Below are 18,712 nucleotides of genomic sequence, written 5' to 3' on the forward strand. Positions count from 1 at the left end.
GTAAACAATATGGCTACCTGTAATAGTTGCTGTGATAGTTAAGGCTTTAGATTCTATAGATGTGAGTGGAACTGCACTTGCATCACGATCTTGCATCATTACATTACGATTTTAAGTTGATAAGTTCAAGTGCCTGTATTTTATTTATATTTTCACCAGCACTCTTTATCCAATCCGAACACGTCTTCGGCAAAATTAAATTTTTGTAAATAATTCTTTTTATAATAAAAATCGCGTATATTTGTTTTTTTTTTAAACAAACCAATGTTTCGTAAATAAATACGCGACTTAAACTCGGAAAAATAGTTTCATTTCCTATGTGTAACAATCGCGAAAACCTAAGAACTCGAGATCTGAGGGGCACTGCCACTGCGCCCGATACCTTGAGACATAAGTTGACAAGTCCCATGTGCCTGCAATTTGACCAGCACCCTTACCCTTCAAAACCGGAACACAGTAATGCTGATATTACTGCTTGGCGGCAGAAATAGGTAAGGTGGCAGTACTTCCCTAGATGAGCTCTTTCACAAGGAGCTCTACTGCTACTAAACTGACTAGTATTATTTATTTCACTTGCAATAGACTGTTGATTTTCTTAATAAAATGAAAAGAAAAAAAAATAAATTCAGATACGAGGCCGGATTAAATCCGCATTCTGCGTTAGAGGCTAGGTCAAACCATTAGGTTACCACGGCAACTACAAGACCACTACGAGAAATGAAATTTTCCGAACTGGTCTGGGTGTTCTGGGTATGCCGTTGCTCACTCAAAGTACAGGAAATTCTTTACTTTGAGTCCAGGTAAAAAAAAAACTTTGAGTGTGTTTAAAAGTACGGGGACTTGGCGTGCGGAGGCCAGAGAATTCATCAGGGAGTTGGGTCTTGGGAGTTGGGTTAGAGATAGAGGCAGTGATCCACGCTCTGGATCTTTCTTGGTGCAACAAATTTCGTTCACCACTCAGCGTGGTAATGCTGCCAGTGTTATTTGAACCAGCTAAGATTCACAGACGTCCTTTTTTAACTGACTTCAAAAAAAGGTAATTATGTAATTTATTTAGTTTTTAAATGAATTGAATTGTATTTAGTCTTTAAGAGTCACTGCATTTGTTTACTATGCTTTTTGCAACATTTAACAGAATAGGTAAGCAATGCACATTTGAACAATTCATATTTTTTTATATATTACGCATCACACATCATAATTATCACAAACTTTAATAAAAATGTTATTTTTAAAGTAACTTAGGTAGGTACATACTCGGACAATGTATAATGTATAATAACAATCCACATACGATTTTTAAAATAAGCAAGACCATGATTTTCTATTTTCAACTTTCACATTGTTATCATGGATTTGCTATTACTGTGCGTATAGTTACCATTGTGCGTATTTTTAATTATTTGCTTCAACGCAAAAATCAATCAGAGTTTCATAGAGCTTGTATGTCTTTCTGTACAGGCAAACGATTACGCTCAGACATTCTTTGTGGAATTTCAAATCTTGTTCAACCCCTTACGTGTCGAAGATACACATGGTGTCCCCAACGATTTTGGTACTGTAGCGTTCTACAGCGACACGGAGTCTCTAACGCTGCTTGTTGCCTCCGTGATCGAATGGTTACCATCCTGGTCTGCCACGCAGAGGTCCCACGTTCGATTTCTAGGTCGGAAGAAGTATTTGGCCTATATTTCTCTCGTGAGTTTGGGTGTAATAAGTAGTTGTCTATGTGTGTGTTCAAGGCACCCGCGACGCAGGGTTTGCCCGTGGTTTCCCTAGTGCTGAGATAAGATAAAACGCGTAGCTGTGTTTTCATTAAAAAAAATATAAAAAAAATCCAAAAACGTATTTATTACGTAGTTATGTGAAATGTCGATTCTTTACTGGAACGTAGCCGTTTTTATATTTTAATTTTTTCACAAAACTTTACAATTGATTTTTTTTTCCATAACACTTGACCTCAGTAAGGATGCACTAAGGCGGTCACCATTCTACGAGGCTCTAGCCTTGACGGAATCTCTTAATTGGATTAACGGTATTGACGTGTTCAGTAACTCTGAATCAAAATTTCTGACATCGGCTGGTTGGAGACACCGCCCGAAGCTCTGTGATCGAAATTTCGCAGCTCGCTTTTGGGCGGTGATTGACTAAACCCTTATTGCCTATGGCTACTCCCAGAGGTGCAAGCTCGGTATTTGAACCCACGTCCATCTGCTTGAGAGGCGGTAGGTCTAACGATTAGGTTACCACGACTATATCTAATAGTAAAGAAATAAAATTCAGGAATAAAAAAATAAATATATATTTAATGTTTTAATTTACAGTCGTTGAATGTCCTATATTCGCTGTCGAAGACAGGATTTTCAGTTGTTCATCGAATATTTGGTAAAATTATATAGTGGAATCTGTTGCCTTTCGAAAAACTCTACCTCTGGCACCAACTCGTTGGCCGCTGGACTGAAAAAATATATTTAGTTGTATGCATTTATTTTTCATGCGAAATAATCTTCTGAGGGCATTTATGTGTTGAAAAAAATATTTATATGTAGGTCGCTTGAAATAAATGAAGTTTAGCAAAGTGCCTCTATATCACCACTACCAGTACCATATTGCCAATATTTATGACTACATCGTAGGAAAGCGTATAGTCGGAAAGCGCCAAAAATGTTTATATTAGCGCGAAAAAAATTTTTCAAGGGATCATGTTTTAGGGACTATTTTAACATATTTACATCCTGTTGTAAAATTTCATTTTGGTTTTGATTAAGTTTAAGTTTTAAAATTGAATTTAAAACAGGATTTAAATATTTTAAAACAGTCGTAAAAAAACAAATGCATGCTTCCTTGAAAAATTTTTGAAATGGCACTTTCGCCTTTTCTACAAAACACCGACCATATAATATTTTTATTACACAATAATGAGCCACCTTATGTATATTTTATTTGTAAAGGTCAAGTAAAGGAAAATATTGTTAAGGTTTTACAAGTTCAAATGTTCAATCAAACTTTTTAAAAGCTTATGGCTAACAAGATTATAGGATGTTCACTCACATACACTGCACGCCTCAATGTGGAAACACTCGAAAAAGGTGCACCACGTCGGCGCGCTACCCGCCTGTATAATTTGTTCTGTTTTTCTTAATACATATATGGATACAGTGTAAGTAAGCGAATACCATAAGCTGTCAGAAACTCACCCATCCGGATGGCCAATCCACGAAATTGTTCTTCTATCAATATCAAATCCGCGTTGGCGAGGTGTCATGCTGCAGACTGCAGGATTGAACCACTCTGGTACGTTGGCATTGTACGGCTTTGGTATGCCGTCTTCGTCAAGGTATCTTAAACTGAATGATTATGGCTAGTTAGACTATGATCCTAACTGTAAACTCATATACATCTCATTACTGGTCAAGATTTTTCTCTAGGGTTGTCTATGCTGATTTAATATGGAATAGGGTCTTCACATGTCTCCGTGGAGTTTTGTGAGACTTATCACGTTACTCACCTGTACCTAATTATAAGCAATGAAAAGTAAACTAAATTGCACAAATGTTCAAGACTTGAAGTACCGAACCTGAACTGTTACTGTTCTTAATATCTAAACTAGTATAACAAATCGACAACATTATTATAATTCAGCGGAACCCCATGAAATGCATATAGAAGATAATGATGCGAATTAAAATTAGTCAAATTTATAAGACCAATATAATAAATATTACATTTTTAAATGAAAGTAGCATCCAAATGTATAATAATTATGTACTTTCGTAACATAGTAACAATTTGGACAAAAATTAAATGTGGTTTATATCATTGTTGCGCTGATAGCCTCAAGTAAAATGTTGTATTTAGAGATTTGCACAAAACAATGAAATAAAAAAATTTTGCCAATTAAACAATTGTTCAGATCTAAATATACAAATTACAAATGTAAATATATAAAAGAAAAATATTGTCATTTCTTATATGTAACAATTGCGAAATCCAAAGAACTCGATATAAAAGATAATATTACGTTCTCCAGTTTTTAAATTTGCATTGTCGGACAAAAGTTTATACACTAACGGCTCTTGGTATCATCAGTGAAAAAGAAGAGAACGCGTTCGGTTATTCACGTCTTGTGGTTTTCGGGGTACGGAAGGAGACACAGCACGCCAGTTCCATATCTTTCTACTACGGTTTGATTAAAGGTTATACGGGAAGAGTGTTAAAACCTGTTCAAGCAAGCATGTACAGGGGACCTTATCAGTTAGGTCCTGACCCCAGTTCAGTATATTTATACAGCCTTCAACCGGTTGTTAAAACTCTAGTGCTTTGGTTGAGTGACCCCGGTTACACGTACGGCACCTTCCCTATTATCCAGATAGGTACCGGAGCTGTTGGCACGCTCAGTTTCCGTTGTGCATAACTAGCAGTTGACAATCGCTAAGCCGTTGAACCAAAATTCAAACCAAATTTCCATTTTGGTCGCCCGACACCGAAGCGTCTCTCCAATTCCAAAAAGACACAGTAAGTAAAAAGCAGACATGTGATATCGATGAACGCTAATAACAACTTACCAAAGGCTACCTACCTGTATTCCTTTTCGGCAGTTTTAAGGATGCAGCTAAGAAATGCACCGTTGCAATTTGTGCTGGTGTAGAGGTAAGGCCCTATACAAGATTTGTTTCGCAACAAAAACACTGAGGCTACCCCAATAAGGATCTCCTTGCCACCCACCCATGTAATTAATGGGCCGCCATGGTCGTTCTGTAAAGAAATCAAATTAACAAATCATATTCATGGATATGGTCCTTGAGGCTTGTTATTGTACGTTAAGAGATATAACATAATAGCATTCTCTCGGACTACGTAAGTCAGTGGTTTAAAGTTAGTAAAAAGTGAAGTTTTCTCTGACTATTTTCTCATGATGTTTTTCTTGTCTTTATTTGTTTGTAAAAAATACTCGATTGAACAACACAAAGATAAATTCCTTCGATCCGATTAAACTCGAACAAACGGCTGTTTGCCAAACCGGGGCTACCGTTCTCCCAACTGACATACAGACAAAGTCGGCAGTCCTGAATATCCCTATGTAGTTGCTGCAGATCCTTGTATTGAGTTTTGCCACCTTGTAAGAAACCTATTAAAGTTTTGTCTTCACTCAGCAATAGTCAAATTTACCTGACAGATTCCATGTCGCCTTGTAGGAATGGTTACGAATGGAGAATTGTTTACTATGTTATCTTCATTTTGAATATTTTTCTCAGATCTAGAGTGATTGACTTTATCATTGAGATTCATGTGCGTAAATGTGTAACTGTAGGAACTATACATCGCACTAGATTCATTAATTGAATTGATATTTGGGTCATCGCCGGGCATACTTTTTCTTGCTTGATGATGTATATAGGCATAACTATCAGGTTTTGTATCGTAATAAGAATCTACCTCACCTGGAGTGCACTGGAAATGCAAATGGAAATTATGAAATGTACATTTTCAAATAAATCAATGTACTTGAAAATCTATTCGTCATTGTTATGTCTTTAATTGATAGTCGAATTCTGTTAACAGTCAAGGCACTTAAATAACTTGATTTAATGGAGCATTCCTGTGATATCTATTCATCATTCATGAACAACCCATTTATACGTCCCACTGCTGGGCACGGGTCTTTTTTATAATATCATGTGACGGGACAAACAAGTCGTGCGCTTGATGGTAAACTACACGCCTGTCTATAACAGTTGCAGTGCCATTCAGAGCTTTAAATGGCAAAGTTCTGAGGGGAACTGCCACTGCGCCCGTCACCCTGAGACATAAGTAGACAAGTCATGTGCCTATAATTTTACCAGCACCCTTACCTTTCTAAATAGTAACGTAGTAATGCTAACATTACTGCTTGGCGGCAGCAATAGTTAAGGTGGTAGTATTACCCTGGACGAAATCTTTCACAAGGAGCTCTACTGTGGCTGGGTCTCCTCTCATGCGAAGTTTTAGGCCATAATCCGCCAAGCTGGCCCAATTCGAATTGGGGACTTCACACGTTTTCGAAGAGTTGTGAACCTTTTTGACATGCAGGTTTCACCACGATGTTTTCCTTCACTGAAAAGCTCGCACAACTAATGAAAAACTTAGAGGTGCAAACCCGAGATTCGAACCCACGGCCTCTGCTTGAGAGGCGGTAGGTCAAATCCATTAGGCTATCACGGCTTCATTCATGATATCTATATCCAAGTCGAAAAAAGCGTTTTTAGAGTACAATGCTACGTACGTGTAAACTAAAATTTAAGTACAAAATTGAGCGTGCTGCAGTTGACTGTATCTACCGGAACTAGACTGTTTTAAAAATTTGCTGTTCTATTTCTTTTGGTGGATTTGGTACGCATATGTCGTGTCGAACACTTGCTATTTTCATTGCGTTGGGGAAGGTGGATTTGCTGATTAAATGCTCCCTGTATCTAATCTACTGTCTGGACTTTCGTAATCGATTTAATCTACCAATCGATAAATTAAGACTAGTGAATGTTTTACCAACCATATTCATATTAGGTAAACACCCATTTCCGGACGGAGGTGTTTTATTTATAATCCTGCCAACGTCATCTAAATTACCGCCACCCATAGAACATATCATATATTTATCTATTACTTCCAATAATGATGGCAACGCCTGATAGTATTTTTTACATTGTTGTTTACTTTGAATTAATACTGGCGAATATTGTAAAAAATCTGTATTGTAATCGTTCGTGTCATTGACCTGAAATTTAACGAAAGGTATTATTAAGGTACTTATACATATACTCATAAGCATGTTTAGAGGAAAGGTAAAAAAAGGTTGTCCAAAAAAAACTGCAGTGCTGCAGTGTTAGCACTAGGTAATAAATCCGGAAAATGAACTGATTTAGTTTCATCCATTGCTCCATATAGGATGTAATATATAGGTGTAATCATTTTGAATGAATCTGGAATGGCAGTGGAGCAGACCTTGCCTGTATACTCTGCAAGACTACGGAACGTGTATGCACTCAGACTAAAGAGAGCAGATTTTCCACTTTACGGATCGTAATTTCGCCAACGGAGATCATATCTGTAGAGTGAGACCATGAGAAACACGGCGAAATTGTCGTGTTCTTAGACTTACCGCCAAGACGTACTGAGTTTGGCATGCTTATTTATAAATTCGTGAGGGGCACGTGGTGTTACTATTCGACATTGTAATTGGATTTGAGATCCTGAGATACATGATATCGCACTCTTGGTATAATATACCTATATATATGGTATAATAACAACTTTCCAGGAGAGAGGTATAATATACCTCTTTCCTGGAAAGTTGTTATTATATCTATATTATAGAATCCACGAATGAAATTAGCTGATAACTTTATTGCTTAAATAGGAGACCTTTAACATTTAGCGTACACAATTTATTTCATGTAGTTCGTAGTATTTTATAACTTTCGTGTGACAAAAGCACTTCTGACGTATGATCACATGTGGATTTATTATACCAAGGGAACGTATTGTTATCTTAAAGTGACATGGACGAATTTGTTGAATCAAGGTGAATTTATAGTGAAAAACGGTGAAATGTGCAATTAACATACACTTCTCCAAGTGGAGGAACTTCCCCATCCAAGTACATATGCATCAGTTCCTGGTTCCATGTGTTTAAAATTATAGCTTATTTCAATCGTCAGTGGTACCCAGGTACAGGATGATGATATTTCTTTCTCAAAATTGTAGGGTGATTCCACTTTCGCTAAAGCTATATCTATGTTAGCCCAATTCTCGAATTTGGCGTAGTCGAAATTGTATTCTAAAACAAAAGTTGTTTATAATGAGTTCCTAGGTTTTCGCAATTGTTGCATAATGGAAATGAAGAAATTAATTTTTTCGCATCTAAATGTACACGAGAAACAAATATACCAACTTTTGATCCATGCAAAATAGTGTTTTAATCAATTGTACACAGGATAAGCACAAAAAGTTATAATAAAAAATGAAAAACACAACAGGTACACCTTTTTACAATTAAATTAATTACAATTGACCTAGGTCATATTTTGTACCTGAACAATATGATCAAGGCGCGGAAGAAGCATACGGCGTGAATGAAGATGGAATAGAAAAAGAAATTAGAATGGGAAGGATACGAGTGCTCGTACGTGAGTTTTTATGTTCATTCGGGGGTTTTGATAAGCAAATCAGAAGTAAAGCAATCAGAAGTAATTGAACTGTTAACATAGGAAACTTGGATAAATAGGATTATGAAGGATATTGTGATAAAGGTAAAGGCTATTTGGTATTACGACACAAGCGAATTTGGACTCAATGAATCTGTTCTTTAAATTAGAAATAGTGAAAGAAATATCTCAGTACATATTTTTTAGTTTGTCAACATTGTTATATGTGGATATGATGATGACAATGTTTTATTTCTTATAAGTACATGTTAACTATATAAAATATTATAATAAGCACATCTGCAAAATTGTAATTTCTTATCTAAGATATGGGTTCTTGCATGTGACTGAAGTGAGCTTGTATAATATTTCTGTAATATTAGCTACTTCTGATAGCTGGAATCTTAAAGAGTTTATTCTAGATTTTAAAACTAACATCTTGAATGTAGTCGAAACCGGCTTAAATTTCTTTTTATGATATCGGGATACAGGACAAACCAGTCGTGTACCTAGTGGTAAGTATCACGCATGTCACACAGTTGCTGAACCACTCGAAGCTTTCAATCGCAAAGATTTGAGAGGCACCGCCTCTGTGCTCGTCACCCTGAGACAATAAATTTATAAGTCATGTGCCTGTAGTTTGAACCAGAATGCAGTAATGTATTTACATAACATTACTGATTGGAGGCAGAAGTAGGCAAGATGATAGTTCTTCCATAGACAAACACTTTTACATGGAGCTCCATTGCTACTAAAACAGCTGATTGTATGAGAAGTACATACCTTTTGGTACGCAAGTGAAAACAATTTTCTTCTTACTGTGCATTATACAAGGATCATTATTAAATGTTCTTGTGCCAGATTTGACGTATCTTTCATATCCAGAAATTGCATACATGAACTGTACGTCTTTTACGCAGGCAGCGGATGTCAATATAAAGTCAGGGGACACAATTGCACCACCACATATCCAATTGTCATATGCCTGTTCTGATTGTAGTGCTTTTGTGAGATACACCTTGAGAATACAATGAAAATATTTAATAGGTGAAATTACATGATAATTACAGACTGGGAAGTTAGTACTGTCTGCGGTTTGATCGCAGCCCTAAATATCATACAAACAGGTACGGATGCGGATGCAATTCTAATTAAGCTATTATGAAAATCCACTGTCGAAAGTTTCGTTGCAGAGGTCGGTTTTCTGCATTCAAATTTGATAGTGAAGTACCATATATCATACTTTGATGTCAAAATAACTTTAAATCAAACTATATTTTTATAAATTGAATTTGTATTATAATACTCCTTATTATCAATCTTTACATTTCTGAAACCACTTACCATATAACGTTTTTCTCTATTGGTTCTATTAGGATGGATTATTCCCGTGATAACTGAAATGTATTTTTGATAATCATAATTTTAATCGCTCTGCGTCGGTAAATAGAATGAAGAAAAGATCTTTAATAAAAAAAAGTACACGTTACTTTCTTAGTATTTTAGGTGTGACAAAAAAAATATTGCTAAATTGTTTCTTATAAGGGTTTTAAGGGTAGTTGAAAGAGTCCCACAAGGTATTGCTTGTGGCCCTATATTGAACTTTATACAATGAAAGCCTTGGGTATTAAGACATTACTGTTTAAACTTCAATTTATTCAATATGAAGTCATAATCCTATTTTCCAATAACTTGCGTGTAATCTCGGAAACTAAAATCAATATCAATAAAATCCCAGAAATGAGACATTTTTTGTCTGGACCTAAAATTGTGCATATTTGTCTTTTCAAACAAACCAACGTTTCGGGTTCTTTACATGTTCCGTGGCCACGGCTAAAGTGTCGTATGTTAGTTTGCTTGAAAGAAAAAAAGAAAGATATGCAATAGCAAAGACTTCTTTGATTTTTGATTCTATATTCAAAATCTTGTTTGTTCTTCGACAACTTTCTGTACAAATCGGGTGACTGATTTCAAATACGATATAGAACTTTCGGGTGACACAACGTAACCTTGTGGTTTGTGAGTCACGTTTTTTGAGTCGCGTAGTTTTGGCTGCACTATAGTTTCATGTAAAAGTCTGGTTTGTGCCACACAACGACGCAAATTGGGTTATCTACTGACTCACGGTCTAACTTAAGTATTATAAATGTAACTTTTTCTCGTCAGGTATATCACGTACACATCCATATGTTCATAGATTGCAGTACTTCAGAATTAATACTCTTAGAGATCGCCGAATATTATTTGACCTTGTCTTTGGTGGTAGCTATAATAAATAATACAATAAAATGTTGCAAAATTCTGAATCAAATAAATATTGACGTGTCTTATAAATATCTCCGTCATAGAACAACCAAAACATTTAGTGTACCACGAAGCCGGACTAACCTAGCTCTGCATAGTCCACTACTTAGATTATCCTCCACTTACAACCAAATTAACGCTCGGATAGATATAGACATTTTTCATTCTTCCCGTAATGTTTTCAAAAATGACATTCTCGAATCGCTTTTCTGTTAAGTTCTTTATTATTCTCTTTGTTGCTTGTTACTATTTTATCACATTAAATGTTATGTTTGTCTGTAATATGTAGACTAGTATATAAGTACAAAACTATTGTAAAATTACAATGTAATGAATAACTGTTGATGTATCTTATCTATAAAAGAAAATTAAAGAAACACAGCATCATATACAAACTAAGTAGCTAAAGCATTTGTGTTAAGGAAATCGGAAACAACGATGGTACCACAAATACCAAGACGCGAGACAATATAGAAAAGTTAATTTTTCTTGTGGTGATGGTGACACCATGAAAACCGGTGCGCAAGCTACTCGACCAAGGATGTAATCATAACTAACGTGCGGATGGAGAGAATGGTGAAAGAAACATACAATTTGATTTGGTTGTTCACAAAAATTTTCATATAAGTAGTGTATCCAAAATCCAACTCGAAATTCTTCCACAACTCTTTTACGGTAAGTGCAACTCGTATGTTGAATAAACTGCCTGCTGCCATTCGTGACAGTCCATCGGTGGTCTTTCAAACACAAATTAAAAGAGCACTTCCTATCGAACGAGTTAGATAGATAATCGGTAACATATATATAAACTAGTAAATTGTTTAGATTATAATATACGTATATATACTCTGCATATGTATGTATTTTATGTATATAAAGTTCATATAGGTGTGTATGTCTCTCATATGCATATTATCATTTATATGTTTTATTAACATTTCAATTTAATTTTATTGTGCAATAATTAGTCCCGTAGACTTCATTTTACACCACAGCTAGGGTTGGCTGGAAGAGATCTCTTCTAGAGTCAAGCTCACATTTGTATATGTCCTTTTTACTAGTAACTTGAATGAATGAATGAATGAATGAAACATTCTTTATTGCACATAAAATTACAATTAAAATACAATACAATAGCTTAAGTATAATAGTAGTAGTAAGTCAACGTGCAACAGGCGGCCTTATTGCTATGTAGCAATTTCTTCCAGGCAACCTTAGGATAGACATTTCGGATATGCAAAAGGGGTGCTACCAAAGAATATCATCATAAGTACACTACATAATAAGTAATAATAAAAATATATACATATCCATAGATTAATATACATATACATACAAATAACAATAATATTATTAATACATACATAACAATAAATACACAATAATATTAAATGCTTATATACTTTTAATAGAAAAAGAAAAATGAAGTACAAATGTAGGAAATAAATGAAAGGATAGTAGAGGACAGACGAAATTTAGGAGTTGAGGAAGTGATCTTTGACACGTTGTTTGAAGGAATCAAGAGAAGGGGATCGTCGAATCGATTCAGGGAGAGAATTCCACAATCTTATCGCAGAAATGGTAAAAGAGTTGGAATAAAAGTTAGAGGTATGAGAGGGCAAGTTAAGTAAGAGAGTATCAGAGGAGCGAAGGGGACGACAGAGTGTAGAAGAGTGGAAAGTAAAGCGATCTTTAAGATAAGAAGGTGTAAAGGGATAGAACAGAATTGAATAGAGAAGTGAAAGAATATGAAGATCTCTACGCCGATGGATGGGCAGCCATTTAATTTGTGCGCGAAATTGGGAGACATGGTCAAATTTACGTAGTCCGAAGATGAACCTAACACACATATTTTGGAGCCGTTCCAATTTATTGAGCAGAGTTACTGACAAATCTGGGTAGCAAACATCTGCATAGTCCAGTATCGGGTGGAGAATGCTCTGGGCCAGAGTAATTTTGGTTTTAGTCGGCAAAAAGTTTTTAAGCCTTCTCAGAGAGAAATGCGCACCAAACACCTTCCTGCTAACCTCAGCAACTTGCGGCTTCCAAGTCAGACATTTATCAAAAATTACCCCCAAATTCCTGACTGTATCCAAATAAGGAATACAGACACCACCGAAAACCACAGGGTGTAAGGAGGCTAGATTTAGACGAGAATTGAACCAAGTGCTACCTATAATAATCGATTGTGTTTTGGATGGATTAACTTTAAGGCCAAAGGACTGACTCCATTGACGAATGGATTCAAGGTCCACATTGGTAGTACTAATGGCACGTGGTAAGTCTTGAATAGACGACTGGGTGTAAATCTGGAGGTCATCAGCATAAAGATGATAAGAAGAAGTGAGGGATTGTGTGATAGAGTTAATAAACAAAGAAAATAAGAGAGGAGAAAGGACGCCACCCTGCGGGACACCGGCGGAAATATCGCACCACGTAGAGAAAGAATTCTCATTGCGTACACACTGCCGACGTCCACAGAGGTAGCTTCGAAACCAATCAATAACTGCTGGAGATATGTTAAGAATACGCAATGCCTCCAATAATAGGTCAAAGTCAACACAATTGAAGGCATTACTGAAGTCAAGGAGTGTCAGCACAGTCAATTGTTGATTTTCCATACCCAAACGGATGTCATCAGTGATTTTCGTGAGTGCAGTAGTCGTACTATGACCAATGCGGAAACCAGACTGGAGAGGATTGAAAAGGTTGTTCCTGTTTACGAAATTAGTCAACTGACAGTGAACAAGCTTTTCTAGGACTTTCGACAGGAAAGGAAGAATTGAAATAGGACGGTAGTCTGAAGGGAAGTTTGGTTTGGTTTTTTTTGGTAATGGAATGACATAAGCGTCTTTCCAGGCAGAGGGGAAAACACAGGTAGAGACAGATTTATTAAGAATTTTAGTTATGACGGGAGTGAGGAGATCGAGGAGCGGAATGATCATATTACGACTAATGCAATCACTGCCTACAGCATTGGAAGCGATAGCTAAAACGTTTTTCTTAACATCACAGTCAGTAAATTGATTAAGAACAAAGGATGAATAGTCAGGAGTTGGTAAAGATGAAAGATATAGCAAAGTGTTGTCCTTGACTGAACAGTCAAAGACAGGCGCAGATGAAAAGTGATTGTTAAGGGTATCTAGATTCAGGTCTAAAGAAGAATTATTACTATGAGATTTACCAACTCCAAGCGACTTAAGGAAATTCCAAATTTTAGTGGGGTTACCATTTTCGATGGATGTGTGGATGTGGCGTTGCAGCGATTTCTGATTCGGTGATATTTTTTGCAATTCGCATCAGATGGTTCAATTTTGTATCTGGTTTTCGCACGATTCTTCTTCTCCATATAACTTCGAAGGTCACTACTCAGCCACGGTGCAGGAAGGTGCCTGATCCGAACGGGTCGAACTGGTGCATGTACATCATAAAGGTGAGTCAGTAGCGATGTAAATAACTCGACCTGTTCATCCACCGAACCAACACTATCCACTACTGACCAGTCAACTCTACTCGCGTCTTCACGCAATCGATCTAAGTCCATGGCTCCAAAATTACGTTGTAGGAGAATTTTAGGCTTAGCCTTGGGCACGCGCACCCTATACGACAGGTACACGAGGTCGTGATAGGAAAAGGCATCAGCCGTGAATTGACCATGCTTGGTGACAAGTTCGGGAGAAGAGACTGCTATGAGGTCCAGAAGAGAGGGAGTACAGTTAGGAAAATGATGCGTAGCGTTAGATGGAAGAATATGTAAGTTACAGGAATTTATAACAGAACGAAGACTGCTCGAACGTGAATCATTTTTATGAAGGCAAGTATTAAAATCACCCATCAAAATGGTATGATCATATGAAGGAGCAAAGTCTTCAAGGAGCTTTTCAAGAGCGGAAAAGTAGTCAATTCTTAGAGATGGGCAATAGTAAACTCCCAGAAGTAGTTTATGATGAGACAAAGTAACTTCCAGAAACAGATGTTCTGCAGTATCAGGTGGAGGGGGTTGAGGTGAAGTACTGAGGATTGCAAAAGGAATATGGCTACGAAGATAAATGGCTACCCGACCATGTGAAGAACTAGCACGGTCATTGCGAATCAGTTGGAAACCTGGAAGACAGACAGAAGTAGAAGAAAGGCTAGGATTTAAAAATGTCTCTGACACAAGAATAGCGTGGATATTTTTGTTGTCAAGCGTAGCTAGCATGTCCGCATAATGTGCTGGAATACTCTGCGCGTTGATGTGTACTACATTGAAATACTTAGGAACTTCTGAGAAGGTGTTATGCAGCAGCTCATCAAGGGCAGGCAAACTGTGGAAGCTATCGTCTGAACTTAAACTTGTGTTTAACTTGTATCGTCTGAACTTAAACTTGTGTTTAAAAAGTAACTTGTGTTTCATGTGTCATTGATTTGTGCAATAAATTATTATTATTATTAACTGAAACTGCCCATACTTTAATCTTATCATATTGGTCGGATGTGCCCAGCTTATTTTTTAACATTATCTTCTAATGCTTCATAAATGTACACAATTTTTAATGTATCCATTACACTTTATAACACTAATATCCTTAAAAGCAATTTTATAAAATACGTTCGTCTGGCGACTCAATTTAAATTCAGTCGGACGTAAACTACGGGTCGTATTCTAGAACTCTATTCAATGCTCAAGTCAGGATTGTACTGGCAATACAAGCACTGGAAATACGACCCTAATGGCAGGGACTTGAGTATGATTTCGAGTGCTTTGAATCATAGTCAAGTCCTGACTTGAGCATTGAGTAGAGTTCTAGAATACGACCCTCAAACTCACAACTCACAAAATTACGCTCGTGTACGATATCGATTTGTTAACATTAATGCAAAAAATACACTATACCCTATGTAATATGAATCCATATCTGGAGAAGATAATTTAGGAAGACAAATAACTTTACTCATACCAAAAGCGTTGAACGAACCGCATAATGAGTTTAAGGTAAACACAAAGTATTTTGATCTAAGTATTTCCACTTCAGAAAACTCTTTACTGTTTGAAAATAGTTACTTACTATCGCAATTAATCAGTAACAATATAGTGACGGTATAAAGATAAAACAAAGCCATGATTCAAGTCTTCATTCACATTATTTTCGCGAGTCTGTGCGTTTTCTTAATTACAAGGCTGAGTGGAAAACTAAATTAACTTTGTAAATGTTGAAATAATTGCCAGTCAAACTTTGACAAGACTTTTAAGGCTCTTGAACGTTTAGATGCCGTTCAGGTGTGAGTTCAGCGACGTACCACATCGTCGCAGCATTAAAAATCCGTATTTAAAAATCTTAGATGTGCTATGTCTACAGGTCATCTGTAAGGGATCTCCAAATAAGACGCTTATAGAAGCGCTACAGCGCACTATTTAGAAGTTTTAGTAGCACTAGAGCTCTCCTTGTGAAAGAGTTCGTCCAGGGAAGTACTGCCACTGTATCTATCTCTCCCGCCAAGCAGTAATGTCAGCATTACTGTGTTCTGGTTTTGAAGGGTAAGGGTGCTGGTGAAATTACAGCCACATGGAACATGTCAACTTATGTCTCAGGGTGACGGGCGCAGTGGCAGTGCACCTCGATCTTTGCGTTTTAAAACTCTGAGTAGCACTGTAATTGTTATGGACTGGCGTGTAGCTTACCATCAAGTACACGGCTTGTTCGTGCCGTCATTTGACATTATAAAAAAAGTCGTATCACGCGCCCGCCACTTTTGCAGTGATTTAATTAGTGAACTACAAATGGCTGAAGTGCCACAGATAAGCGCCCGCCTCACCACTGCAGTGCTTCTATAAGCATCTACTTTGAAGGCGCCCATAAAGACGTTCGTGCTACATCGAACGTAATACGTAAATGTTTGATCCCTAAAATATGCTTCGACGACAGTCTTCAGTGGTCCAACGATTTGCACTGTGAACGCTGGATGTAATTCAATTCTCGGTAGGACCAATTTGGAAAAAGAGCATTTCTAGGTCTATTCTGGATTTTCTGGGTAAGGCCCGGAGTGAATTCTTTGCTGTGGTACTCATTGTGCAAAGACTTCCCTAGTTTGAGCCCCGTTTATTGGTGTGGTGGTCTGGTACATTATTAATATACTTAAAATAGGTACTAGATATATAATTCAACATTATGTAGAGGGTTAAGTACACGTTAAGCTTGACGCTTAAGAGCGGTTACACACGGTGGCCTTTAGCAACGATGCAAACGCGATGCAGTAGCGATGAAGTTGCTAATCGTCTACCTTTACACGCGCGTGCGTTTTTATGCACGTTTTAAATCAATTAACTAATTTGTTTACTTATAATGTATTTATTAATTGACGGGTGTCGTCAATTGTTTCACTTCAAATCGACCAGTTTTACTTGAGCTTTATTATAATGGACGGAAATTGAAAAATTACGTATTTCATGTTTAATTACCAATGAAACGTGATTCCGTTTGTTTTGTAAATTGATGTTTTGCTGTTTTTCCCACACCAACGAACGGAACAGCCTCCCATTGTTGGAGATATTATCTTTATTACATTTAGTACAGAATATTTTTGGAATGTACGGAGACGTACACAGGTCAGTTGTTGGTGCTGTACTATTACAGCTTTCTAATTAGTGATTTCAGCGCAGATTTGATATTGAAAAGTGATATAAGGTATATTTGCCTGATGAGCTGCCAGGGATAGATGGCCCTTATTTCGTCTCTATTTCTGATTATATACTCGATGGTATAAACCTATACAAATTTTTCATACATAATGATTCAGCATAGATGCAATCGCGCGTTTGTATCGATGCAATCGCATGTTTGCATAGATGCAATCGCGTGTTTGCAAAGATGCATTCGCCTATAAATCGCAAGTGCAGCTTTTGTAACGCGCGTTTGCATCCTTGCAAAATGTCGCCGCGTGTAACCATTTTAAGATTCAGCTCTATACCCCGTTACGATAACAACCGAAAATTCAGTTTATTGTCTGGAGATTGATGTTCGTGTTGTAAGTTGAAGTCTACTGATGATGCATAGCACAATGCGAAATAGTAATAGAATAGCATAGTATACACGAACGGAACAGAGTGAACAGACGGCAACCACGACGGAAAGCTAAAGAGAAACGTCCTGACGTTTTAAGGTAAGTGTTCATGCCTTACTTGAAAGGAATAATGGACAAAATCGGTACAGTACTAAACAAGTACTCTATAAAAACTGTGTTTACGCCGTTATCTAAGGTCACGGGGCATGTCAGATAACCTAAGGATGTAATCCCCTTTCAATCTCCGGGCGTTTACAAGATTGATTGCAGTTGTGGGAGTTCCTATATTGGGCAGACAAAACGCACCATAGCGGAAAGAGTTTAAGAACACATCGCGGCTGTTAAGAACCGTCAGCTCAATAAGTCTGCAATAGCCGAGTATTTGCTGGAATCAGGACCAAACCACTGGATTGAGCTTCATAATCCCAAGATCCTTTCTACAGAACGTCATCACTATAGTAGAATCGTACGTGAAGCTATTGAAATTAAAAAACATCATAATTCCAACCGAGAAGAGGGTTTTAAGCTTTCATCATCGTGGGATCCAGTTATCAGCAAGTGTAAACGACATCAAGTATCGCCCGATGTCGTGAGTATTGTGTGTCGGTCTAGTGAGAACCCTAGAGCACAAATAAATAATCAAGATCAAGTGCGGGTAGTTAGAAAAACTCGCACGGCTAGAAGATGCTGACACCCGCCTCTTCAGTCCCTTCGAGACCATAGACGTTGCAATATGTCCGAAACGTCGAGGTAAATCCGTGGCCGTACGGTTACCATGCCGGACTGCCACGCAGAGGCCCCAGGTTCGATTCCCAAACCGGGAGAAATATTTGTATGGCCTACATTTATTTCTCTCGTGAGTTTGGGTGTAATTTGTGGTTGTCTATGTGTGTGTCCATGGCACCCGCGACTCAGGGTTTCCCTAGTGTGGGGCTATGTTGAGTGTGTGCGTTATTATTATTATTATTAAATAAAATAAAATATGTTTTATACGTGATTAAGTCCCGAATTAAAAATCAAATAAAGCATAGCACTTTTCGGTACAGGGACCATAGCTTTCATAGTCCATAGTTTGTGGCAGCATTAGAGCTCCTTGTGAGAGAGTTTGTTTGGAAGTGCTGCCACCATATTTAGGAATGTGAGCATTACTGTGTTTCGCTAGTAAAGTTACAGGCACACGTTACTTG

At 37.2% G+C, this 18,712-nt stretch overlaps 1 protein-coding gene across 1 annotated transcript; it reads right to left on the reverse strand.

Moving 5' to 3' along the window:
* Window positions 1-2,325: 2,325 nt before the first annotated feature.
* Window positions 2,326-15,560, reverse strand: LOC113232471. The gene is made up of 9 exons (XM_026467214.1): window positions 15,533-15,560; window positions 9,525-9,577; window positions 8,964-9,198; window positions 7,602-7,813; window positions 6,527-6,751; window positions 5,170-5,451; window positions 4,580-4,755; window positions 3,198-3,347; window positions 2,326-2,457 (listed from the first exon to the last, which is right to left on the reverse strand). Exons 2-9 carry the CDS (start codon window positions 9,525-9,527, stop codon window positions 2,364-2,366), a joined length of 1,377 nt encoding a protein of 458 aa, XP_026322999.1. The 5' UTR covers window positions 9,528-9,577; window positions 15,533-15,560; the 3' UTR covers window positions 2,326-2,363.
* Between the last annotated feature and the right edge of the window lie 3,152 nt (window positions 15,561-18,712).

This window comes from Hyposmocoma kahamanoa, unplaced genomic scaffold (genome assembly GCF_003589595.1).
Source record: "Hyposmocoma kahamanoa isolate Upper Pololo Valley unplaced genomic scaffold, ASM358959v1 76, whole genome shotgun sequence".
Classification (NCBI taxonomy): domain Eukaryota; kingdom Metazoa; phylum Arthropoda; class Insecta; order Lepidoptera; family Cosmopterigidae; genus Hyposmocoma; species Hyposmocoma kahamanoa.

Coding starts and splice junctions, on each gene's coding strand:
- LOC113232471 (XM_026467214.1), bottom strand. Junction 7,814..8,963: donor TTTCACTTGCGTACCAAAAG/GTATGTACTTCT, acceptor CTTTTGTTTTAG/AATACAATTTCGACTACGCC. Junction 2,458..3,197: donor TGGATTGGCCATCCGGATGG/GTGAGTTTCTGA, acceptor ATATTTTTTCAG/TCCAGCGGCCAACGAGTTGG.